This window comes from Mustela nivalis, assembly GCF_964662115.1.
Source record: "Mustela nivalis genome assembly, chromosome: 19".
NCBI classification, from domain to species: Eukaryota; Metazoa; Chordata; class Mammalia; order Carnivora; family Mustelidae; genus Mustela; species Mustela nivalis.
The window spans coordinates 24317591-24344415 of NC_139038.1; the positions used below are offsets into that span (position 1 = coordinate 24317591).

Sequence of the window (26825 nt, forward strand, 5' to 3'; positions counted from 1 at the left end):
TTGGATGCTAATGTCAGTTTATTACCCTGGCCACATTCTGAGTGCTCACTGGTGGACTTGGAAACAAGAGACTGAAACTAATATAAAAGAGCAAAAATTCTGGAATGTGGGCACCCCTGATGCTCTTACAAATCAATCTCAATCACTCCCTTCCTTATCCTCCCCACAGTGGGGAAACTGAGGCACCAGGGATTTGATGAAGATGGCTCAGTGGTTTCTGAGGGTTTTGCTGATTACATCTGACCATACTCCTTTTTCCGAAGTTCACTTCTTTTAATCTTGCCATTGATGGTTCTGGGCAGCTCTGAGACAAATTCCACCTGGTCAGGGATAAAGCAAACCCACCCTGAGTTAGTCCTGCTGTCATTTCCTACCAATATCCCACACCCCTCCTCTGGCCCTGCACAGTCCCCCAGATGGACTGGCACCATGTTGTGACCCCAAGAGGCTCCACCAAGAATGTCAGGCTGTCCTCTGACTCAGGAAGTTGGATGTAGTCCTATAATGAGCTCCGACCAGTGAGATGTGCAGGGAGTGAGACGTGCTGCCTCGAACAGAACACCTGGGACTGAGTCTGGCTCCCCCTCTGTCCATCTCATAAAGCAACTGGCAGTTCCCTATGGTGGGCGCTCTTTTATCCTGGTCCCACGAAGACCATGTGGACATGTGGCAGGTGCTAGAAACATACTTCCCTAGTAGAAGCCGCTAAGACACATGGCTTTGGGTTACTCACAGTGACATCTGCCCCTTCCTAACTGGCATGCATCCTCCTGTCTCCTCTCTATGAGCCAACACAGCCTTACAGGTGAAGCATGAACTCTGTTGTCTGAGACACATGGGTGTGACTTCCAGCTCTGCCCATTTCTTCACTCCAACCTCAGGCAATTTACTGCGAGTCTGTGAGCCTTCATCTCCACTCTATAAGGTGGATGGTTATACCATCTCAGGTTTGGGGGAATTAAATGAAATAATACATGTAAAGTTTGAGTCCAGAGCCTGGCACACACGTTAAGAGTTCAATAAATATTACCTATCTACCTTTATGTTTGGAAGGTAAACATCCAGAAAACACAGCAACATATTAGTACAAAAGAAGGACATGTTAAATTTTTGGCCCAGGTGTCCTTTCAAACGTTTTTCAACAAGTCAGATAACAAGGGTATTTATTCACAGCATGCTTTTTTCTCTTAAGATATTTTTGTGATGTTTTATATTACAAATAAAAAATCTGTGTCATCTTTTTAAATTACAGGACAGCATTAAATACCACAAATAATTTAATCATCTCTCTATTGTTGGACATTTTCATAGTTTGCACATTGCACTGAAAACAAAACAGAGTAAAAACTCTCAATGTATTTTATGCTACAATAAATATTATTTTGCTAACTTTGGTTTGTTGTGTATCTATATATGTATTGGGCTTCAATTTAGAATACATTTCTTACCACAAATAATGTTTTTAAAAAATGTGGCAATGTTGACTTGAATGTCTTTTTCAAATTGTGAAAGATTACAAATAACCTTCTTGGATATTTCTAGGCTCTTGTCTGATTTTTCTTCTGTGGGTTGACTTGTCAGCCTTTTTGTTTTGTGACACAGGATACAGGTTTCTCTGATCTCCCCCAAACCCTTAAGTTGAATGCTTCTTTGGTAGAGAAAAATGCTCATTCCATGGGCTACATAAGGCTCACCTGAGGAGATTTGGGGCAGCAAAGCCCTGGGCCCACTGGAGGGGACCAGATCCTATCCCTTTGTCCTTACTCACCTTCCTGGGATACTTATACGGCGCTGTAATTGACTTCACATGCTGCTGAAGCTCCTTGATGAGCTGATCCCGGTCATAGGAAAGGAATTCTGGGGTCAGGACAATAAACGCCTTCACCACCTGCAGTGCAGAACCAGAGTGGAGGCTCAGGGTGGGTGGCAACTAAATGTATAGTCTAAAAAGTAAATGTTTATTAAGTAAATGGAAAAACAAGTTGACAGTTGAGCCTCTGGAAGAGAATAGGGACAGTTTCCACACTTCCAATTTCTACTCTTTGCCTGGAAAATTACTTCACCTCTCTTACCCCCCATGTCCTTCTCTGTGATGTGGGGAAGGCACAGCTTCATTCCTCAGGCTATGGATGCCAAGACTCATCAAGATCGGTCATATAAACCATGAAGCTAGGTTAAACTGATTTTTATTCCTATCATTATCATCAGCATTTTTTCTTAAAGACTGAACTTATTTTTCTAAACATTATGCTAAATAAAGTTTATATTTATTTTTAAAAAGAGATTTTATTTATTTATTCAAGAGAGAGTGAGCACAACTCCTGGGCAGAGGCAGGGGGAAAGGGAGAAGCAGGCTCCCCACTGAGCAGGGAGCCCGATTCGGGGCTCGATCCCAGCATCCTGAGATCATGATGTGAGTTAAAGGCAGATGCCACCCAGGTACGCCTATCATCACCATTTTCACTATTACTGTAGATAGAGTTCTGTGGGCATTAAATAAATGGTGGTGATGAACTCTGTTGATATTATTTATGTCGCTACTACAGGGCACAGGGCCTTGTACACAATAGGCGCTCAGCACACAGTGAATCAATGAATGCGTGCTCTGGAGTAGGCTGCTCAGGTTCCCATTCTGGCTCCACCACTTTAGAGCTTGTGATCACGCAGCTTATTTAATCTCCTTATGCTTGTTTCTGTCTCTGTAAAAGAGGGTCTCAGAGTCCTTAATTAATGGGGTTGCAGTGAGTGGGAAATAAGCCAGCAGGCAGGAAGGACACAGTAACTAGGACATGGGCAGCAGCAGCCCAAACAGGAAAAAATATGCAGTAGAAAAAAGACAGTCTCTTCAATAAATGGTGTTGGGAAAACTGGACAGTTATATGTAGAAGAATGAAACTCAACCATTCTCTTACACCGTACACAAAGATAAACTCAAAACGGATAAAAGGCCTCAACGTGAGGCATAGGCAGAAACCTCTATATCAGCCACAGCAACTTCTTTCAAGATATGTCTCCAAAGACAAAGGAAACAAAAGCAAAAATGAACTTTTGGGACTTCATCAAGATCAAAAGCTTCTGCACAGCAAAGGAAACAGTCAACAAAACAAAGAGGCAACCCAGCCGCAAGCCACATTCACAAGCATCATTATCCCTCACACACGAGGGGAGCCACACTGCCCTCTGCTGACCACACAGTGTAAATGCACATACACGTTCCCTGGGCCTCCCTCCACCCTAGGTCCCAGGCAGGGGAGACAGGAACCTTCCCCTGCACCTGCCTTAATGCCCACACACAGACACAACAACCTCTGTTTCCTCCTTACCTCCCTTCGAATCGGGTCCGGGCTGCTCACCACAGCTGATTCAGCCACCGCCGGATGTTCGCTCAGGGCGTTCTCCACCTCTGAGGGCCCAATGCGGTTCCTGCAGGATCAATGGCTCTTGTTTGGTTTCTGAGCAGCTGCCCAGGTCAGGAGACCCAGGTCCTCAGGGCTCATGTTTTGGAGGGTCCCACCTACCCCTGGCCTGCAGGAAAACTGTCACAGGGAGCCAGATACCTGGGACCTGGCTCTGTCATGGGCCCCAAACATGAAGAATGCGCACTCCGTGCTGAGACATACAACACTCGCAGGCTCCCCAGAGTTCCTCACCTCACTGCCTCTGCTCAGGGAGGAGGGTGAATATTTAGCCCTCCCCGAGCTCTGGGCCTTGGCTCTAGCAGCGTCCCTTGGCCTGAAACCTAATGGAACTCTCAACCTTTATCTTAAATATTCACGCAAATTCTGCATACTCTTCCCCATTAGATTAGCAGGTTTCAGAAATTTAAAAAGTAAACAATTTCCTCAATTTCCCTGAAATATTCCCTGAAATATCTAAGAGAACTTGTTATTCTGGCATAATGTGTCATTTTTTTTTCTTTCTTTCCAAATCACTTAGGTTAGGGACAACTTTGGTAAGTCTGGGTTGTATATAGCCCTCTTTGAGGAACTTTCTTGACTAGGCAGTGACTCAGTTGCCTCATCTGTAAAATAAGCACAATTGCACCTACCTTCTAGCATTGAGAGATGGGTTATCTGAGGCACTATAGAGTGTGATTCCTCATAGTAAGTGCTCCAAAAAGGTTTTCATTGTCATTTATTATTAAAATTTTCAGTGACATGTTATGTCCCATTAGAGGAGTCAGACATAGAGGAAGCTTCCTCAACCCATAAAGGCTTAAGTAAAGTCTTCCTTCTAAATCCTTTAAATTGCATAGTGTCTTATTATGGTTCCCCTTTGCAGACCTTCCTGAACTACATTTTGACTTTTCTGGATGCAGGGCTTGGGGGAGGTGTACTAATATCCCCAGAAAAGGGTCCCATAGACAAAGCTCTGTTCAGAGTTAGCCTGAGGGTCCTGTCACCAAGCTTGGATAAATGTCAAACAAGCTAGAAACCGTGAGGCATGTGAAGGTGATGTCTCTGGCTCAGGGCAGTCATACCTACCCAGAGGCATTGATGATGTCATCGTCCCTCCCCAGGAACCAGATGTAGCCCTCTTCATCCATAGTTGCTCTGTCTCCAGTGTTGTAAAAGTCCCCACACTCCACTTCAGCTGTCTTTTCTGGATTGTCCTGCAAAGACCACAAAACTCCTTTGTTGAAGGCAATGAGTTTAGAGATGATGAGCCACAACCTGCTGCTCAGATCTGAGTCTGGATCCTGCTCCTTGCTCTAGCTGCCACCTGGGCAAGTTTTGTAATCTCCCTGCGTCTACTTTCATTATATCCAAGTACTGAATGAACACTACTTCTCAAGTAGAGGACAGCACTGAGCCAATTTTAAGGCTAATTTTAAAAAGTAACTATTTTGTGTGGCACTCTCAAAAAATTTCCCACTAGAACATGGATGCTGTGTTTTATTTATTGGTCTCAGCTTAGCACTCACACAGTGCCTGGACAAATGAGAAGTGTCAATAAACTTTTGTTAAATGAAATTCCTTCCCAAAATACTACCTCATCTGTTCCTCCCAGAAAACCTATTGGGCTTCTATTTTTCCAATTAAATGGTTTATTTTAAGATCATTATATATTTGCAGGGTACCTGCGTGGCTCAGTTGGCTGGGCAGATGACTCTTGATTTCGGCTTTTATTTTTCCAATTAAATGGTTTATTTTAAGATTGTTATATATTTGCAGGGCACCTGCATGGCTCAGTTGGCTGGGAAGATGAGTCTTTTTCTTTTTTAAGATTTTATTTTTATTTATTTGACAGAGACCATAAGTAGCCAGAGAGGCAGACAGAGAGGGGAGGAAGCAGGCTTCCTGCTGAGCAGAGAGCCCGATGTGGGGCTCGATCCCAGGACCCTGGGACCATGACCTGAGCCGAAGTCAAAGGCTTTAACCCACTGTGCCACCCAGGCGCCCCTGGGCAGATGACTCTTGATTTTGGCTCAGGGTCATAATCTCAGGGTCCTGAGACTGAGCCCTGCGTAGGGCTCTACACTCAGCATGAAGCCTGCTTGAGATTCTCTGTCTCCCTCAGCCCCTTCCCCAACTGATGCACATACTCATGCATGCATGTTCTCTCTCTCTCTCAAATAAATTAATCTTTTTTAAAAAGATAAATATATATTTTCATGCAGTTAAAAGAAATAGCACAGAGAGATTCTTGGGCCATTTACTTAGTTTTCCTCAATGGTAGCATCCTGCAAACTACAGCTCAGTATCACAACCAGGATATTGACCAGTCTCACTCAGATCTCCCAGCAGTTTACCTGTGCTTTTTTGTGTGTGTTTGGGTGTGTTTAGTACTATGCAATTGAATCAAATGTGCAGGTTTGTATATCCACCACCAGAGTGAAGATACAGAAGAGTCCTTTCATCCTGAGGATCTCCTGTCTTGTTCGTTTGTATCTACACCCATCTCCCTCCTCTTTTCCCTCCCACCTCCCTCCAAACCCCTAAGCCCTTGGCAGTGGACTGATCTATTCCCTAGTTTTATAATTTTGTCACTTTAAGAATGTTACATAAATGGAGTTCTATACTATGTTACTTTTTGGGACTAGCTTTGTTTTTATTTTTTTCACTCAGTATAATTTCCTGGAAATTCATCCAGTTATCTTATGTTCATCAATACTTTGATCCTATTTATTACTAAATGGTAGTTTATGTTATGGATGAACCACAGTTTGGGTGTTAACCCATTGAAGGGCCTCTGGGTTTTTTTCCAGCTTGGGCCATTGTGAATAAAGCTGCCCTCAACATTTATGTGCAGGTTTTATGTGAGGCTAGATTTTCATAACTCATAATAGAAGAAATGAGTGCTTAGAGAAGCCCAATATCTTCTTCAAAGTCACTGAGCTGGTCAGAGGTAGGGTCGGTATTTGAATTTAATTCTTGCTCCACAGCCTATGCACTCGACCACTAAGCAATGTGTTGAGATCATCCCTGTCATGAAACATAAAATGATTTTAATAGGTTCCAGGGGAAAAAAAATTTAAAAACACTGAATGACATCCCGTTTTAGGTTCCCTTCCCATTGTTCTGATTGTATTAACGAGATGCTCTGACATGTTTTTAAAATCTCTGGAACTACCAAGAGTGAGTTTCAGGATTAGAGCTTTTAGTGGGAACAGGGTTTATCTAGAATGAAAAAAAAATTGCTTTGTTTGCATTACAGTTATGGTTATAATTGCCTTCTGTTTTTTGGCTAATACTACTGTTTTCCATTTGTGATACTAAATCAACTTTTCAAAAAATGGATATTTTGAAGTAAAATATTGGTTATTGCATGCATTTGTTCTAACCTATCTGGGAGGCTGCCTGAAGGTCAGGTGCAAGGTACTGATTTTATGTAACTCAGAAAAAAAAGCAGCAGGCACTGGTCATAGAAGTTACCAGGCAAACTACAAAAGTGAAGACACCTGAGGTAAGAGATTATGGGTGGAGATATACAATAGACCATCAAGGTCTGAGGGAGATGCTGGGTGAGTTTTGTATGTTTTTTGTTCTTGTTTGTTTTTTTGAATTTCAGATGTTCAAGACAGGTATGTACATGGGGAAATTAAGATAGCCATGAACATTCCCCTGGCAAGACCCATGCTCAGCAAAGTCCTGAGAAGACCTTAAGCTTTCATCTCTGGCTGATCCCTAGGCTCAGAGCAAGTTCAACTAAGCGGTGAAGGCGTGACCCAGCACAGAACCCATCTGCACAGTGGTTGTCCTCTCTTTTTTGGTTGGTGACATTTTTCTTTGTTCATTTGAGTTCCTGCCACTCAAGGAAATCTCTGTCAAAACATTAACTAAACATGAGCTAAAGGATCAGAGACCTCAGTGATCACACATGATAAACAATACACTTTAAAGAATTTGCAAAAGTACCACAACAAAAGACTACTATAGCCTTCAACAGTCCAAAATCAAAAACAAAACAATGAAACCCCAAAAACCTCAACCTCTAGGGAAGTGGGAGAATCTGATTTCTACTAGAGTTCACTCATATGTGGAATTTAAGAACCAAAACAAATGAACGTTGGGCGGAGGGAATGAGAGGAAAACTAAGAAACGCATTCTTAACTGTAGAGAACAAAGTGATGGTTACCAGAGAGGAGGGACAGGGGGATGGGTGAAATAGGTGATGGGGATTAAAGAGTGTACTTGTTATGATGAGCACTGGGGTTGTGTATGTAAGCGATGAATCACTAAATTTTATACCTGAGACTAATATTGTACTGTATGTTGACTAGCTGGATTTAAGTAAAAACTTGGAAGAAATAAAAATGAGTCAAACCTGTTAAATGTGATAAAAAACTAAGAAAAAAATTGACAAAGAACTAAAAGACAGAAAAAATTATATATGGACAAAAGAAATTCAGAAAACCATTCTATTTAGAATAGCATCAAAAAGAATATAATACTAAGAATAAATTTAGTCAAGAAAGTCAAATAAAAATAAAAATTATTAGCAAAAGGAATGAAAAAAGGTATCAATAAATGGGAAGACATACTGTATTATTTGGAGACTTAATATTAAGATGACAGTACTACCCAAAGCCATCTACAGATTCAATGCACTCCCTATCAAAATCTCAGTGGTATAGAAATATCCTAAAATTCATAAGAAATCTTGAGGGATCCCAAATAGCCAAGACAACCTTTTTTTTTTTTTAAGATTTTATTTATTTGACAGAGAGAAATCACAAGTAGATGGAGAGGCAGGCAGAGAGAGAGGAGGAAGCAGGCTCCCTGCTGAGCAGAGAGCCCGATGCGGGACTCGATCCCAGGACCCTGAGATCATGACCTGAGCCGAAGGCAGCGGCTTTACCCACTGAGCCACCCAGGCGCCCCCAAGACAACCTTTTAAAGGGAGAAGAAAGTTGAAGGCTTACACTTCTGATTTTTAAATTTACTGCAAAACTACAGTAATCAAAACAGTGTGATATTGGCATTAATAAAAAAAAGATGCATAATGATCAGAATAGAACAGAGAACCCAGGAAGAAACCTTCACATATATTGTCCATGAATTTTAGGCAAGAATGTTGAGACCATTCAGTGGGAAAAGTCAATCTTTTCAACAAATGGCACTGAGAAACTGGGATGTTCAGATGCAAATGAATACAGTTACCTTATATACAATATACACAAATTAACTCAAAATGGATCAAAAACCTAGACATAAAAGTTAAAATTCTGAAACTCCTAGAAGAAAACATAGGGGGCAGTCTTCATGATTTTGGATTTGACAATTATTTATTGACTATGACACCAAAAGCACAGGAAACAAAAGAAAAAGATAGATAAAATGTCTATTTTTAAAATTTTACGTGAAAGGACACTATCAAAAGAGTGAAGAGACAATGCACTGAATGGGAGAAAATATTTGCAAAGCATATACCTTATAATATACCTCATATCCAGAATATATAAAGAGCTCTTACAAATCAATAACAAAACAAACAACCCCCCCTCCCAAAAAAAAATTTTTTTAAAAATAGGCAAAGGACTTGAATATACAATTCGCCAGAGAAGGTACACGAATGGCCAATAAGCACATGAAAAGATGCTCAACATTAAGTCATTAAAGAGACACTAATCAGAACCACAATGAGATACCACTTCTCTCATACTAGAATGACTATTATACACATAAACAACAAACCTGAAAATAACAAGGATTAGCAAAATATGGAGAAATTGGAGCACTTGTGCACTGCTGATAGAAATATAAAATGGTGCAGCCACTGTGGAAAACATTTTGGCAGTTCCTCAAAAAGGTAAATATAGAATTACCGTATGATGCAGCAATTCCATTTTCAGGTATACACCCCAAAGAAGTGAAAGCAGGAACTCAAACAGATAGTTGCACACCAGGGCTCATTGGAGCATTATTCACAGTAGCCAAAAGGTGGAAATAACCTCAATATCTATTAAGAAATTGATGGATATACAAAATATGGTATACCCAGACAATACCATTCAGCCTGAAAAAAATGACATTTGGTCACATTCTACAACATGGATGAACGTTGAAAACATGTGCTAGGTGAGATAAGCCAGACGCATAAGGGCAAAGGTATAATTCCACTTGGTAGAGGTACCTAAAATAGGAAAATTCTTAAAGCCAAAAAGTATATTAAAGTTTAAAATCCTGGGGATATGAGGAGGAGGGGGGAGTTACTGTTTAATGGGAACAGAGTCTCCATTTGGAATGAAAAAAATTTCTGCAGATGCATGGTGGTAACTGCTATACAGTGTTGTGGATTTACTCAGGGCCACTGAATTCTACACTTAAAAATGGTGAAAAGGGTAAACTTGATATTTTAGCTCAGGAAAAGAAAAGAAAGAAAACAAACAACTCTCAGTGGAGGAGTGGCAACATATCATAGTGGAACGGGGTATAGATGTACATAGGTGTGGGCACAGGAGAGGACGTCTATGTAAAATAAAATACGTTCTTTCCAATTTAAAAAAAATGCTGTTGCTTTGGACCATCCCAGTTTAATTTAACCAGAATCTCTGTGGTTGGATCCAAGAATTGATTTTTTTTTTAAATCTCCTCAACTGATTCTAGCATACAAGCAGTGTTGAGAGCTACTGATCCATATACATGTTACTCCATTTATTTTTTCTTTTATTCAAGCCTAAAATTGTGCTACTGTGAAACAAACCTAGGGTCTGCATATTTGCTTTGGGGCAATAACATCATAAAAGGAGCAGCACCATCCACCCCCGGAGGCCACAGAATGAGGCCAACAGTGACACCAGTGACTGTTCCTATGGAGAAAGGAGATGGGCCTAAAGTCAATTTCAAGGTCTGTTCACTCTCCCCTGACCAGTTTTGGAAGCTCAGCATTTATGTGGTCAAGAGGTTCAGGGTTCCTTAGAGCCTATTATAGTTTTATGTAATCCCTGGATTTCGTATGTAGGGTTTGAGAACCAAAAAGATGCTGATTTGATTCCTAGACCTGCCATTTACTTGACATAGGGAAGACATACAAAGCTTGTAATCTGCAGTTTCTTCCTCTGTGAAATGCGACCACCACTGTCCTCTCCGGAGGCTCAGCAAGGATAATAGATTTGTGCACACCCTGTTAGGAAGTGGGACTGTAGGATTTGAAGCCAATCAAGGCTTCTTGCATACTCAGCCTCCTCAAGAGATCATTGGAACCCAAGTCTGGGGTGCTACTTTCTACCCTTTGGCACTTAAGTGCCAGCTGGCTGGGACAGGAAGGGATGTGAGAACACCCTAGGAGCTTAGAGATTAATTAGAACAGGCTTTATTGAGTTGGAGTGACTGAAGGGAGCTATGAAGAAGCTTCATGGTGCAGAGTTGAATCTACCACCTTAGCACCCACACAGCTCCCTGAAGGGATTCTGAGGGCCTGGAAGGGGGCAGGTGAGGATCGCCACTTACTTCATAGCCCATGAAGATGCCAATGGGCTTGGTGGGCTTTATCCTGATGCCAATGTTGCCTTCAGTGTTGAACGGCAGGCTGTTGCCCTTGTCATCAATGATCTGGAAAAAGAAGTCGTGAATCCCACACTGCTGGGCCATGCCAGCATGCCTGCCCCACCCGCACAGTACTTGCCCATTTGTGTGACACCACTGAGAATAAATGGGGGGAGGAGCCCCGCCAGAAAATAGATGACAACTGTCAGGACTCTTTGAAATCAGGAAATGATGAAACCCAAGTTATGGGTCTATTGGTCTCATGGATATGCAGACACGGCAAATGTGTCTTCAGGCTAGAAAACACAGATCAGGAAAAACTAGAAGCACCAGCTGATGGAGAGAGCTGCCAGTGCTCTCTTCAGGTGCTCTGGTGCCATCTGTTATGTGTGAGGCTTCTAGCGGAGAGGACAGCAACTGGGGTGGGGGATGGGGGGTGGGGTGGAGAGGGCACAGCTGGTTCGGTCGTCTGGTGTCACACAATTGTCCAATTCCAGCTGAGCTCTAACTGCTCCCAGCAAATGCCTTTAGGACCAGACCTGGACATCGAAGGGGGGGATGCTTTTCCCCATGGAACCCGGCTTGATCTTCATTCCCCGGAGAGTGCTACAACATATTCCCTATTCACAAAAGAAAGAAAATGGGGTTGGTCAGAGATCCAGGCTCATTATAAAGCATCAAGAACCACACACAGCATCCCCACCCACTCATGTCATTTGATGTGGAGCCTTTACAGGGAAGCTAGAAAGCCCAGATTCTAGGCATAAGGCATTGGCCCAACTCCAGTCAGCAGATATTAACCACATCTGACATGGACTGGGCCTGTGCTAGCTCCTGGGGCTACCAGGTCCAGTGAGAGGAGCCAAAAAAGAAGCAAGTGAAGATCCTGGTGCTGTGGCCATGTAATATGAGGTGTTATATGCCCACTGTATGTCAGACGTGTGTCTGATGGCTAGAGGAAGACCATAAAATCATTTAACAGACTCAGGCTGTTAAACAGTGACAGGAACCCTGTCTCAATGACTCAGAGCTGTGTCAAGAATATTCAGATTGTGGTGTTCCCACAACGATTGCCCCAAACATCTCTACTATCCCAGCATCCAGTGTAAACAAGAGTAATTACAAGGTCAGCATGTACAAGGGGTTGAACATTGTACCCAGAGTTTTCTACACTTCCTTTCATTTCCCTTATCACAACTCAGCAAGATTGGGTTATATTTCGAATTTGGAGGCAGAGAAGCAGAGACTCTGGAAGGTTCAATGCTCAGCCTGTAGTCTTGAAGCCTGTAATTGGCAAGCTGAGATTTGAACCAGCGTCTGAATTCCTGAGAAGGAAAGCTCTTTCCCCCTTTGCTAAGCTGCTGCTCATGGTGCAGGCGTGTGGGAAATGTTCCACAAGTGAGTCAGTAGCTATGAAAACACTTTCAGAAATTAAGCACTGTCCAGGTATTAGGAAGTATTCTGTTGTTGCCAATGGACCCGGGTCGTGGGCATAGTGTAGTTCTCAACCCACCTTCCTCCTTGTCCAAATAGAAACATGAATCATCCAAGGACAAAACTAGAGTCTTAGTATTTCTTAGGCCTCAAAGCAGATCAATTAACTGATGATTTAAAAGCATATATGTTTTTTTTTAAATATTTTATTTATTTATTTGACAGAGATCACAAGGAGGCAGAGAGGCAGGCAGAGAGAGAGAGAGGAGGAAGCAGGCTCCTGGCTGAGCAGAGAGCCCAATGTGGGGCTCGATTCCAGGACCCTGAGACCATGACCTGAGCTGAAGGCAGAGGCTTTAACCCACTGAGCCACCCAGGTGCCCCTGTTTTTTTTTTTTTTTTTTTTTTTTTGCAAAGAAGTCAGAAAAGTAAGTTAATTGAGGCTAAAATAGTCATTTGCCTCCAGATCCTGAAATAGTAGTCATCCCTCTCCCAGCTACAGGGAAAACAAGGAGGTTGGGGAAAGTGCTTCTACCTAATGACAGAAATGGCTTCAGAATTGTGTTGGAGGAAAGATACCTGTCCCTTCCCCTACTATCATTGATAAAGTTTTTGTGGTTCAAGACATGCATGATACTCTGAATGCCCTGCCACCTGGCTGCTCAGTGATGCCTTTGGGAGTCATACACTGTGTGTGTGTGTGTGTGTGTGTGTGTGTGTGTGTTTGGTACGTACAGAAAGTCTCTGCTCCCTCCACAACACCAGTTAGTGTCCCACAGTCAAACCTGTATGTTGTCCATATAAACACCCAGAAAGGAACTTCTGGGGCCAGCTCCTAGCTCCCTGTGATTTTCACCCTAGGAAGTGATGGTGAAGTGGGCAGGACTTACAGATGGGGGCCTCTGTGTTACTGGAGAGAACCTCCCAACCCGCCACCCCTTCTGGGCTCCCGAGAGCACATGATCACAGGGACGGTGGCACCACATCCTTAGACCCCTTTTAAGGTTTCGTCCAATACTTTTCAGTACATTGGCCTCCTGACAGACTGATGAGTTGTGAATTGTCTTTTTGCAAATTGATTTGGGGCAAACTAGCCTAGAAATCTGAAGCCACCCATTGGCCTCAGGCAATGCTATGAGCAGAATGGGGCCTCCGCACATTCATTGTTCAGCTCTTCTGCTGGGCTCAGCAGTTCAGCACATCCTGACTGACCCAGAAAGGACATATACCTACTGTTTCTGACTGTCCATAGGCCTCATGGAGCAGCAGGCCTGTCTTTCTTCTCCACTCCTCTTGCTCCTCCGGCAGCAGAGCCTCCCCGCCGGTAGTGCAGTGTTCCAGGGTGGGGAACCTGAGACTTCAGGGAAGACAGAGTGACAAGAGAACTTGCAGTCAGGCCTTGGAAGCTCTGCCCCAGGCCCAGAGTGTTAAGAGCTCAGAGTCTCTTCATCTGGATCACTCATGCTTTTGCTTCCTCATGTTCTTACTTGTCTTTTGGGCAATTTGGTCAAAGCCAAGTGGAGGTCACTCATTTCCTGGCAAGGGGTAGGTGATGGTGGTGAGGCTAATGGGTTTGGATCAAAGGTTTGGATCAACTTTGGAAGCTGACATAAAAAGGTGGCAAAGATGTATTGATCAGACATTGTCTTCACATTCACTATGGCTAAAAGGGGTATTTCATAAACCATAATGTGGTGGGGGATAAGATACTAAGAGCATGTTAGGAGGCTAGCAAAACTGCATTGCCTTCTCTGAAGAGTAGGGTCATGCGAATTGAAGGGCTTTATTTGTGAGCAGAGGATGCAAGTTAAAGGGTAGAAATGAATTGCCCAGGACATCGAGGAAGACTGGGGCGAGTTCAGGAAAATAAAACAGTGTTGCAGTAGCAGCCCTGAGAGAAAGAATTTCAGAGAGAGCATTAAAGTCAGCTGTGAACATCAGTAGTAGGTACACTGCATGACGTAAATCCTCTTTTTCATTCTTCCCCACAAAATTTTCTGCTAATAAAAAAACCCCACAAAATAATGATGGATTCCCTGAAGGAGGTAGGGAGACATGATTGAGGTCTGAGTACCGGGTGGCCTGGGCTGAGCCAGGTAATCTCTTGGGGATGAGAGAGGTAGCAGACATCTGGTTCACCTTCTTATCTTCATCCCTTGTCCTGGAACACCAGAGTCCAAGTCAAGGGCAGGAGGGTTGAGTTCACTGAGGACGTCTTCTTCATCCTTCTGCAGCTTTATCCAAAGTAGATAAAACAAGCAGATTCTCTGATGCTCTGATTAGCTATGTTTTGGATATATTTTTACTGGGTTTGGACAAAGATCATCATCTGAGGAATGTTTCAAAAAGTAGCTTAATATGAGCTTTTAAATACAGATGGAAACAGAATCATTGGATTCTGTTTGAGGATTCTGTTTCAGCTTGAGGCTTCATGAATAAAATCAAAACTGTGTTTCAGAGTTAGTTTCATAAGGGTAGTCGTAGAACACTTTAATTTTTTAATTCTATATTTAAGACATGTTACTCTGACTTTTGAATAGCCATTTTTATCTCACACTCTTTAAAAGATAAATAAATGCCCATACATTTCAAAGAGCATATTTCAGTTTAGCTAAAATTAACTGGCAAACATGGGGAAATGAAAAAATAAATGTCTATGGTAAGAAAACATGATGCATCTGTCAGACTGACAGAATTTTTTAAAATTCTGACAATAACAAATATTGCCAATGTTATGAAACAATGGGAATTCTCCTATCTTGCTATCAGGAGCATAAATTGGTTCAATCTTTGGAAAATCACATGGTAAAATGTCATATTAAGTGTAAACTAGCAATTCCTCTTCCAGAAAAATACTACGGAAATGCATGCTTATATGTACCAGCATACATGTACAAGAATTCAATGCAGCATTAATCACTAATAGTCCCCAAATGAAAACTATCCAAGTTTTCCATTAATGGTAAAACAGATTAAAAAAATTATGATGTTGGGCGCCTGGGTAGCTCAGTGGGTTAAGCCTCTGCCTTCGGCTCAGGTCATGATCTCAGGTCCTGGGATCGAGTCCCACATCAGGCTCTCTGCTCGGCAGGGAGCCTGCTTCCTCCTCTCTCTCTGCCTGCCTCTCTGCCTACTTGTGATCTCTCTCTGTCACATAAATAAATAAAATCTTTAAAAAAAAATCATGATGTTTTCATACTATGGGATATTATATAGCAATGAAAATTAACTATAGCAACCTGTAGCAACATAGACATATCTTAAAACCTAATGCTGAAAAAATAAGCCAGGTATTACAGAATAATATATGATTACACACATAAAGATCAAAGGCAAGTAAAATATAATAATTTGTTTAGGGATATTTCCTTAGGAGATAAACTATCAGAGAAAACAGGAAATGAACACCATAAAAGTTGAGATAGTAAATTTCTTTAAAGGAGAAAGAGAGCTATGTAGAGATCTCAGGGGTATGGGCAATATTCTATTTTTGTGAGTCAGGTGAGTGGTGACACAGGTGTTTTTCAACAGTTCGTTAATTTATACATTTATGTCTTTTTAAAAAGATTTTATTTACTTGACAGAGAGAGAAATCACAAGTAGGCAGAGAGGCAGGCAGAGAGAGAGGGGGAAGCAGGCTCCCTACTAAGCAGAGAGCCCAATGTGGGGCTTGATCCCAGGACCCTGAGATATGACCTGAGCCGAAGGCAGAGGCTTAACCCACTGAGACACCCAGGTGCCTCTACTCATGTATGTCTTACTCTGTATGTTTGACCTTTTATAAGAGAAAAGTTTAAAAAAGAATAAACTCACAATGATGGAAGGCTTACTGAGTGTTTTTCATTTGGATCTTGGAGTCTTGCTTTAATGAACTAATTATCACCACCAACACACCTAACACACACACACACACACACAGGCACATACATGTCAAAGAACCACAGTTAAAAATAGACCATGGTACACTGGATCCCTTTAATTCCTTCCCAAAGATTGTTATGACCAGCCACCACCACTTCTAATATACCTGGTAGAAGCATGCTGTAGAATCATTCGATATATAGTTGACGCAGCAAGGCACTGGGTGATGGGGTATTTGAACAACATCTAGAAAAGGGGGAGAGAAGAAATTGCATTTTTATAGTAAAGACTTAAAATATCAGTTAATTATTAGCATTTTAATTCTGATCTCCCCTCTAATGAGAGCCCATTATTTATTTAATTCTTTCACTATCCTTATATTGAGAATAAATTTTGTACATGGCATGCATTAGGCACTGCTGAGTGAAAGCAAGAAGAGTAAGGATAATACATTGTTTAAACTATAACTTTAACTAATGAGAAGTTATGCTTGTCCTGCAAGCATGCTTAAAGATGACCTTGAGAAAAACATGTACAAGCAGCAGGCCTCTGGTGGAGGGGATGATACACATCCTTGAAGCCCAATGGCTAGGAACCTTGGCCGGCTCAGCGTGGAACACTGCCCTACTTCCCTTTTTGTCTCCCCTACCTCAGAGAAAGCCACGTATTAAGGTAATCCATTTAAGTGCATTTGCAAAATTACAAATCTCATGCTGCTGGCCCAGACACACCCTACTTCTCTTCTTGTCTACTTCGTTTACCTCTAAAGCTTGTGACCAACATGTGACTCACACTCCTTGTTTACCTATTAGACAGATGGCTAATGTATAATCTTCTTTTCTTCTCCTTTGTTATCAGGTATCTAATAAATTCAGGATTGAGGAGTTGTTTGGGGTGACAGTCTTTCCAGCTGTGGTCCTCTGCTCCCATTCTCTTAACAGCTGACTTGTTTGTGCCTCATTCTTCTCCCAGTGCCATTAGGAAAGCAGCATAGGGGACCCTCAACTAAATCACAATTTTTCAGCAGGGTCTGGTTTTTGAGTTGGAAACGTAAGTTTCTTCTAGGAGTTTCTCAGTACTGGATGGTTAGTGTTCTTACCTGTTCAGCGACCTTGGGGTCAAACTGGGGCATATGATGGATGAAGAGTGTAGCCCCTGCTGTCCATGGTTCCAAAATGCACCCGAAGACAGACAGAATCCAACCCGTGTCCGAATGGCACCAGAAGATATCAGATGTCTTCAGTTGCAGAAATTTCCTGCTAACTCCAAAATACAGTGACCTCAGCTATGTGACTGACCATGAGAGAATGTGATCAAGGGCTGGGGACTCAGATTTTCAGGTGGCGACCCATCACTCATTCTCAGTGCATGTTTTTAAATGGGGCTCAAGACACACATCCACAGCACGTCCGTAGAGTATGCCAAAGCCCATTTTCTGGTCATGTGTGCCTTCAACTGGTTTAGTTATAATGATCCTTAAGACTGGGAATATGGGACAAATCTATAGCTCTTTTCTTGGATTTGACTCTGTTACTGATACAGTCCCAGGTAATGCTGGCAGCCATTTGGGGATAACAAGGAATAATAAGTGTTTCTGAGAATACCATCAAAACTCAGCAGAAACAGTGCTGACAGATGGAGAGATGAAAACCTAATCAGGAAACTATTTTTGTCTGAAGCCAAACTCTGGAGTGCTCTGTCTCAGGATCCATTAAATTCCTGTACTCATTTTTTGGCTTAAAGATATTTAGATTGGTCTTTCTGTCATTTGTGATGAAGAAAGAGAAAGGGAGAGAGAGAGAGGAAAGGGAGAGAGAGAGATTTAATTTTTAATATTCTATCTTGGCAAAGGACTGGAAACAATCAGACAATAGGCAATAACTGAAAGGTGGAGTGGAGGTTGGCTCACCTGCAAGAATTTACTAGCTAGGAGGATCTGTCTTTTCAGCGTCGGACTCCCTACCCACTGAACATCTCTTCTGGGGTGTCTCTCAGGCACCTCAAATCCACCAGATCCTAATTTCTCCTGACTCCCTTCAACTAATTCTTTCTCTTCCAGTGTTCTCTGTATTTCAGTGAATGTCATTACTATCCATGCAACTGTCCAAGCCCCAAATCTGAGTCAACCTTCACTGGCCCCTCTCTTGTCTCCCACGTCACTCCCACAGACAGTAGATCCCATCCATTTTACCTCCTAATATCTCACATATGTTAACTTCCTTCACGTCTCTGACACCTTTGCCAAGCCACTGCCATCTTGGATTATTCTAAGACCCTCCAGCTAGTAGATCTAACTCTATTCTGATTTTTTCCAACATATTCTCCATATTGCAGCTAGTGATCTTTTATCTTTTTTCCTTTTCTTTTTTCTTCTCTCTCTCTCTCTTTCTTTCCCTTTCTCTCTCTATTTCTTTCTTTCTTTCTTCTTGAGAGAGAGAGTGTTGCACATGCAGAAATAAAAAGTAAGAGGGGAGAAGCAGAGGGAGGGGGAGAGAGAGAATCTCAAACAGACTACACATTCAGCACAGCGCCCAATGTGGGGCTCAATCTCGTGACCCTGGGACATGACCTGAGCCAAAATCAAGAGCCAGATGCTTCACAGACTGAGCCACCCAGGTGCTGCCATGTGATCTTTTCAAAACACAAACCTGATCAGGTCTTTCCCTTGCTAAAATATGTCCCATGGCTCCAACACCTCCCCACCCTCTCAAAACAAAACAAAACAAAAACAAATAAACAAGCAAGTAAACAAACAAAAAACTCTTTAAACTCTACACCAAGGCCCATGAGATCCTATGGGATCTGGGCCCTGCTTACTTTCTCACTCCTCCCAACTATACCTTACCCCACACTCTGAGCACCAGCCACCCTCAAATCTCAGTAATTTATAAACATTACTTTTTACATCTTTGTGCCTTTGCTCCTGTTATTCAGAGTGCACAGAAAGCCCTTCCCTTCTTCCCACCCCATTACTCCAGGGTTTTGCTGTTCAGTTATCATTGTATAACTTTTCATCAGCACAGCTAGCCACAGCCTACCAAAAAACTTTTGGTGCCCTCTGATCTGGTTAATAAGTTAGAAAATATACAGCATCTGTTCTGGTCTGAATATTATTAGCTAGAGAAAGGGCGGAAAGGAGAAGAGGCTGTTTAAAAATTGATTAAATGGGGCTGCCTGGGTGGCTCAGTCATTAAGGGTATGCCTTCGACTTGGGTCAGGATCCTAGTGTCTGGCATCCGGCTCCCTGCTCAGCAGGAGGCCTGCTTCTCCCCCTCCCACTTCCCCTGCTTGTGTTCCCTCTCTCTGTTAAATAAATAAATAAATAATCTTAACAAAAAATAAATTGATTAAATGGTTAACCCAAGGCTACAGCTTCAGCCTCTATGACTGTTCTAGATCAGGGACAGGGTCATGATGTGGCTTGGTCCCAGGTATTATTTTTCCTAACAGCTCATAACTGGGTAATTTCAAGTTTCATTTGTCCATAAATAGGGAGAAGGAAGGACCTGTTGTTTAGGTGACATTGTGAGTTCATTCTGTATTTTCCTACCAAACCCTGAGTTAACTGACAGAGACAAACTGGCTCTCCTACACACCTCCTGTCAAGGTGCTTAGGCAGGACATAATGTGACTCCTTTGTCATCAGAGGCCTCTGTCAGCAAATAGTTAGGATTCTCAGTGTTTACCTCTCAGATTTTCATCAGTCTGAACCAAAGAGCACAGAAGGGAGAAGCAGGATAAGGTCAATTCTGCTTAGAGCTCTTTTCCCAACCCACACATGCACGCATACACACGCACACACCACCCCAGATCTGCGGCCCAGCTCATAAGTCAATGACTTCTTTCCTACCTTGAAGGGAAAGAAGATCGCAAGGCAAATCCATGGCTGTGTTTTGCCATCTTGGGGAAGCCTGTGGTCCCACTGGTGAAGAAGATGGCCATTGGGTCCAGGGTCTTTGACTTAATACAGGTATGATCTGGGGATGCTGATCTGCAAAGATATTCAGTACAAAAGGGGAGAAGTCATATTTACTCTTTCCATCCAGAGAAGCAAAAGGAACAATACGAGGCTTGGAGTCAGAAAAATGGAGGTATCTAACACTGGAGGGGAAACCAGTTCTCCTGGTATTAGGAACCAAATGGAGTTTGAGAGTGAGTTGAGTAAGCTGACTGACATTTCTTCATTTTAAAAAGAGGGGAAACAAAATGGATTGTTTAGCATGTAACAAACACTGAAACAGCCCTTCCAGGCAGTGCTCTAAGTGATTTACAAGTAACAACTCATTTAATCTTCAGACCAAACCTAAAAGGCAAGTACTGTTCTTATTGTGCCCATTCTATGGATTAGAAAACTGGGGCTCAGAAAGATTTTCACAACTTGCCTGAAAACCTGTAGCCAGCAAGTGGTCCAGCCAGGATTCAAATACACCCAAAACTGTGTTCTTAGTCACACTGCTAAGCTTGTTTTTTATATGAACCAAGTTAATAGGACTTTTACCCCATAACCATGTACATTCGCCCTAGTGTAAGCTTGAGATGGAAAGTACAATCTCTAGGGTGCCCCAGTGTGCCTTGATTCTTGGGGGTTTCTCCTAGACTGAGAGTCTCTTGGGCTCATAAATGCAAGTTCTCTATGGTGTTTGATCAGAGAAACTGCAAATGATCCCAGGACACTCTGACTCTTGGTGCAATATGATACCATATTGACTTTTGGCCATTTAAGGGCATTTTAGAGAATATTTATTCACACCATTTTCGCTTAATTGTGTGACTTTAAAATCCAGTGTAAGATGTGACTTCAGTGTGATATTTGTCTTTTGAGGCCAAAGGAAAGGACTTTAAAAACTGAGGGGTTACTTCAAGAAAACAAACCCAGCATGGTGTGTGGGTGACACAAAAAAAATGCCTGAAGGTTTACAGAATCAGAGGTTTGGAAGCGGAAGTGGTCTTACTTACCTCAAACACTTCCCTAACTTTTCCTGCAAAGTGTCCCTAAAGGTATGCAACCCCTAAAAAATGGAAAGTGTTTGCTCCTTTAGCTACCTGACAGCCATAGCCTCAATTTTTCTTGCAATCTCAAGCTTTCCCTTAAAAATTCATCCGTTAGGGGCGCCTGGGTGGCTCAGTGGGTTAAGCCACTGCCTTTGGCTCAGGTCATGATCTCAGGGTCCTGGGATCGAGTCCCACATCGAGCTCTCTGCTCGGCAGGGAGCCTGCTTCCTTCTCTCTCTCTCTGCCTGCCTCTCAGTGTACTTGTAATTTCTCTGTCAAATAAATAAATAAAATCTTTAAAAAAAAAATTCATCCCTTAATCTTTCACCCAACCTCTTCATATATGTATTTTTTAATATAAACATAATATTTCAGATTCCTTACCTACAGGGAAGATGTAACACAACAACCCTCTGACTTTATACATCACAGGGATGCTAATACTTTAGTGATAGAGGCATGGAAGTTCAATATCCTTATTTTACAGATAAAGCAATTGCATCCAAGAAAGGGGAAGGATTGGGGAGGGTATGTGCTATGGTGAATACTGTGCATTGTGCTTTACTGATGAAGCACAAATAATACATCATATGTTAATATATATATAATAATATATTATTATATGAGATAAATAATATATTATATGTTAATTTTTTTAAAAAGGGAGGGAAGGAACCAGTCCAGGGTCACACAGCAAATCCATAGCATAACTAGGAAGAGAAGGTTTCGGCCATCAGACCTGGTGAGTCTCCCCCTACTGGTTGGGAGTGAATGGCCTTCTCCTGTCCTTCCTTAGATAGCACATTCATTAGAACAGAAACTCACTTAATTGATGATCGTAAGTCCAACCACCCTTGACAGCTATGGTCAGACACCAGGAGCTTTGTTTTCAGAGTAGGACACTTGGAAGCTAAAGAATCCACCTCTGGGGCAAGGGTATCTGTGGTGATGATGCCCTTGGCTTTAGACACTTGTAATCGGTAGAGAAGGTCCTTGCTCGTCAGTTGCATGGTTCCTGGCATGAAGACTATTCCTGGGAATGATAAAGGAAATTTTGGGTTTCAGTCTTGGGTTACCTGCATAGAAATCCACCAGCATCTTGCTGGGCAAAGTATGGTCCATGGACCAGCACCAACCACACCACCTAAGACACAAAATCTCATGCCCCATCCCAAACCTACTGAATCAGAATCTTCACTTTAATAAGATCTCCAAGGGACTCCTATGCACATTGAAAGTTGAAAAGCCTTCCCTAACCTCTTCTGCTCTAGATGGATCTAGCCAGTAGACAGGTGGATCCTACTTTACATAGGATCTGGGGCTATGAATGTAAGTAGGACAGTATCCCTGACATCAGAATTAGCTGCATCACTATCTAGATTTTTCCTCTCTCATCTCCTCCTCTGTCAGTCCCTTGTGTCATCTTGTATCTCCTCTCACTCACTCTGCATATCTAAATTTAACTACATTATCCTTTGAACTTCCCTGCTTTCCCTTCCATCTTCTATCACCAACAATTAGTTCGTGTCTTCATGAGTTGGGTTCTAATCTCTCCACCAGGTGCCTTGTCTTGAGTCTTCCTACTTCAGGTTCTATAGAAAACTGATTCTTCCCACTCCACTCTTCTTCTCTTCACCAGCACCTGTACCCTCTCTCCAGGAAACCAACATACTCTCCACCCAACACTGAAGACACTACCCACCCACCACTTTTCTTTCTTGCAAATCTATTCTCTATTTCAATATGGCTGTTCTTCACACAGGCTTCTCCTGACTCTTGCCCATCCTTAGTATTCTCTTTCTTTGCTTCTCTCCCTCTTTAATTCTGCTTATACCAGAGGGCTCAGCTCATATCTTGGATTTCTCATGGGCCATCTCTTAGGTCTACAGATGACATGGCTTCTCTATACTCTCTCTGCCATTGCTATTAATTCTTCATTCCACATGACTTGGATGGATTAACCCAGTATTTTACTGGTGAGGGAATATATGAACATGCATTATAAAGCACATCAAAAGAGAATCCATGAGTCCCACATGAATTCTAAATTATATAGGCAAATAGATAGGCAATTAAAAAGGAAAGGGAAATCTCCACAAAAGAATGATAACTAATAAATGTAGGGAGAATAATATAAAGTAAAAAGTTCTTCTATAAAACGACCATAATAATATTCAATTCAATCAAGAATCATTAATGGATTCTCAAATCCTAGGGTGAAAGGCAACTGCAGAACATAAAGACACTTTATTCACATAAAGACAACTGGAGAACAGGTTATTCAGACAACCAGTCTCATAAATATTACAACATAGATTACTAATTACTTACATAGACCACTAATTATAAAGGGAAAAGATGCCTTGCAAAGGTGTTTGTAAATAACACTGATGATAAGACAAACCAACTTGATGTATCCCCTTATTAAAGCACTGAAATAGGCAAATTGTCTTTGTAGTACTCCTGGTAAAAATGTTTAACTGAATGTAGTCCTGAGGAAAGAGTCAGAAACACAAATTTTGTGGGACCTTCCAAAAACAACTGGTTTAGACATTTCCAAAATGTGGTCATATAGAAAAGCCCAGCTTGAGGGATATTGAGATGTGACAACTGAATGCGATGCATGATCCTCTATTGGATTTTGGATTCAAACCAAAAAAAAATTACTACAGAAGACACTATTGGGACTAAAAAAGAATTTCGGCTATGGGTGTATCAGTGTTAGAGTCTTGTGTGATAACTCTGCTGTACTGAGGTGTGGAGAATGTCTCGGATCATAGCAGATGAATACTCCAGTGCTTGCTTATGGGTGTTTATCTGCTGTTTATGGTTGTCACAATGTCTGCAACTGATACTTAAATGACTCAGTGTAGGAGGAGTGCAAAATGTTAAGAACTGATGGATCTTTTCTTTTTCTTTTTTCTTTTTTTTAATTTAAATTCAGTTAATTGACATATAGTGTATTATTAGTTACAGAGGTATAATTCAGTGATTTGTCAGTCTTACATAACACCCAGTGCTCATTACCTGATAGATCTTTAAAACCAAAAAATGAGATTGTGCAGGGGAAAGTGTGTGCATGGATGACTTAAAGAGTTATGACACTGTATTTGAGGGTGTGTAAGTATGAGAGAGACAGTGAGTGAGAAGGAGGAAAAAAAATATTTGAGGGAGTTTGAGAAAGAAAAAGTCTATGCAGAATATGAAAAAAGATAGGGGAATATTAATATTTCAGGACCAGTTGGCTCTGGGCCAGATCTAAAGTCTGTTGGTGTCTCTTTGGGTCACTGACCTGTTCGCATGCAGCCTATGGCCACCAGCCACCACTCAGGCACTCGAGGCAGGACCACGGCCAAACGGTCTCCCTGCTGCAAGCCACAGATCTGGGTGAAGACATTGGCTGTACGGCGGGTTAAGTCTGTCAACTCGCTGAAACTCCACTTCAGTTCATCCCCTTTGTTATTCACCCACCACAGGGCTGGGTTTGGACCTCTCTTGCCCTCCTGGTAAAGATCATACACCATGTGTTACTTCCTACTTTAAAGGAACTTTAAAGGAACTCATTTGGCCAATCTATTACCATAGACACATTAAAGTGAAAATGTTGCTCAAGGACTGAGATCCAATGTTAAAGAATTTATAGAATGATGAAAAGTTGGGTATAGGGTGTGATCCAACCAGCTTCTTCTGGTCTACTGTCTCCACCTCCGAGTCACATAAAACCATGAATAGCCTTCATGTCACCTGTTAAAACCTTAAAATTTCATTCCCCCATGTGTCTGTCTTAGTTACATATGGACAGTAGGTTCTCCTCTGTGCCTCAGTATTATCATATATGAAATGGGTACAATACTTCCCAGAAGGTAGTAAAGTTTAAATTAGTTATTTAAAGAGGTAAAGTGTATATGACAGGGCCTGGCACATAGTAAGTGCTCATAAAATTACTATCATTATTATCACAATAGAACTGGAGATTAATTTAATTAATGAATATTTGGCAGAATTTATTTTTAAAATTAAAAAATTAAAATTAAAAGTTACTTCTAGAGGTGAAATAAGCAAGAAGGCAAACCTGGAAGCACCCAGGTAACCCTTTTCCCCTCACAGAAACATCAAGTAACCAACAGACTAACATAGCTTTGTAGGAACTCTAGAAACAGTCAAAGATATGCAGCAACCAACAAATGTCCAAACAACAGAAATTCACAATGAAAATGGTAAGAAATATTATGTTATTTTTGCTTACCTTTGCCTCATCCCCTCTCTGGTGTGAAATATGGTTAGGAGGAAGCCACCTAATTCCCAACCCCTCCCTTGGGACAGAAAAAAAGACTAGAATTTTTTTCAGTATTCTGGGTTGTCAGGACTAGTTTCTGCCTCACTCAACTTGGAGCTCAGATACGAATGGCGTCATAGTTTGAATATCAGGTTGGAGGTGTCGAAAACAGTGGCAGATGCCACAATGAGTGAAAACTGCAGATTGGCCACTTGGGGTTGGGGAGGGCAGGAGGTGGGGAATAAAGACAGATGAAGGCAATAAAACTTCTAGGGCCCCACGAAGAAGCAGGTATGAGAGTCTGAAGGAAATTAAAACATGAAAAAGCAACAATGTTATTTGGCAAAATTGAGAAGAAAAAAAAAAGCACATGCATGATAGGCCTAGAAAAGACACGTGCCTGAGACCTTACATTTTCATATGATTAGATTACTGAAGGCAATTCTCTACAAGAAACCAGCTACAAAAACAGAGGCTGGTTGCTTTTTCCAAATAATCCAATTTTCAACAACAGATCACAAGGCCATGTTGCCCATTTGAAGGAAAAAAAAAAAAAGCTCCAGAAGCTGACTCTAAAGAGACATAAGTTTCAGTTATTAGACAGAAACTTTAAAATGATTGTGTTAGGGGAGCCTGGGTGGCTCAGTGGGTTAAAGCCTCTGCCTTTGGCTCAGGTCATGATCCCAGGGTCCTGGGATCGAGCCCCACATAGTGCTCTTTGCTCGGCAGGGAGCCTGCTTCCTCCTCTCTCTCTGTCTGCCTCTCTGCTACTTATGATCTCTGTCAAATAAATAAATAAAAATCTTTAAAAAAATAAAATGATTGTCTTAAACATGTTGGAAAAGCTAAAGGAAAAGAAACAAAGAACTAAAGCAAACCAGAAAAAAATATATATGAACAAAATGAGAACCAAACAGAAATTCTAGATTTGAAAATACATTAACTGAACTGAAAACTTTACCAGGGGGGTTCAACAACAGACTCAGTCAGACAGAAGAAAGAATCAGTGAACTTGAACAGAAGTCATTTTAAATTATGGAGTCTGAAGGGCAAAGGGATAAAAATAATGAAGAAAAGTGAATAGAATCCAAAGGACATAGTATACAAACAATCAGAGCAATATATACGTTATGGGAGTCCTAGAAGAAGAAGAGAGAAAAAGGAGTGACAAGCTTATTTGAAGAAATAATGGCTGAGGAAAAGCAAAACCATATTTGCATTAAACACAAATTTACTTCTACAAAACAGGAAAAAATATCCAGTGAGAAAAAGACAGTCTCTTCAATATATGGTGCTGGGAATATTAGACAGCTATGTTTAGAAGAATGGAATTC

The 26825-nt window shown here is 41.6% G+C and overlaps 1 protein-coding gene across 1 annotated transcript in view; it reads right to left on the reverse strand.

Moving 5' to 3' along the window:
* ACSM1 (acyl-CoA synthetase medium chain family member 1) overlaps positions 1-26825 on the reverse strand; it is a 48294-nt gene continuing 21469 nt past the window's right edge. The window contains exons 3-14 of the mRNA XM_082714855.1: positions 24508-24718; positions 22041-22248; positions 20074-20214; positions 17323-17482; positions 16390-16469; positions 13596-13719; positions 11468-11548; positions 10893-10994; positions 4485-4612; positions 3324-3423; positions 1769-1888; positions 1-320 (exon numbers count right to left, since the gene is read on the reverse strand). Coding sequence (XP_082570981.1) covers positions 234-320; positions 1769-1888; positions 3324-3423; positions 4485-4612; positions 10893-10994; positions 11468-11548; positions 13596-13719; positions 16390-16469; positions 17323-17482; positions 20074-20214; positions 22041-22248; positions 24508-24718 — 1542 coding nt within the window. The 3' untranslated portion in view covers positions 1-233. The remainder of the gene's footprint in view (positions 321-1768; positions 1889-3323; positions 3424-4484; positions 4613-10892; positions 10995-11467; positions 11549-13595; positions 13720-16389; positions 16470-17322; positions 17483-20073; positions 20215-22040; positions 22249-24507; positions 24719-26825) is intronic.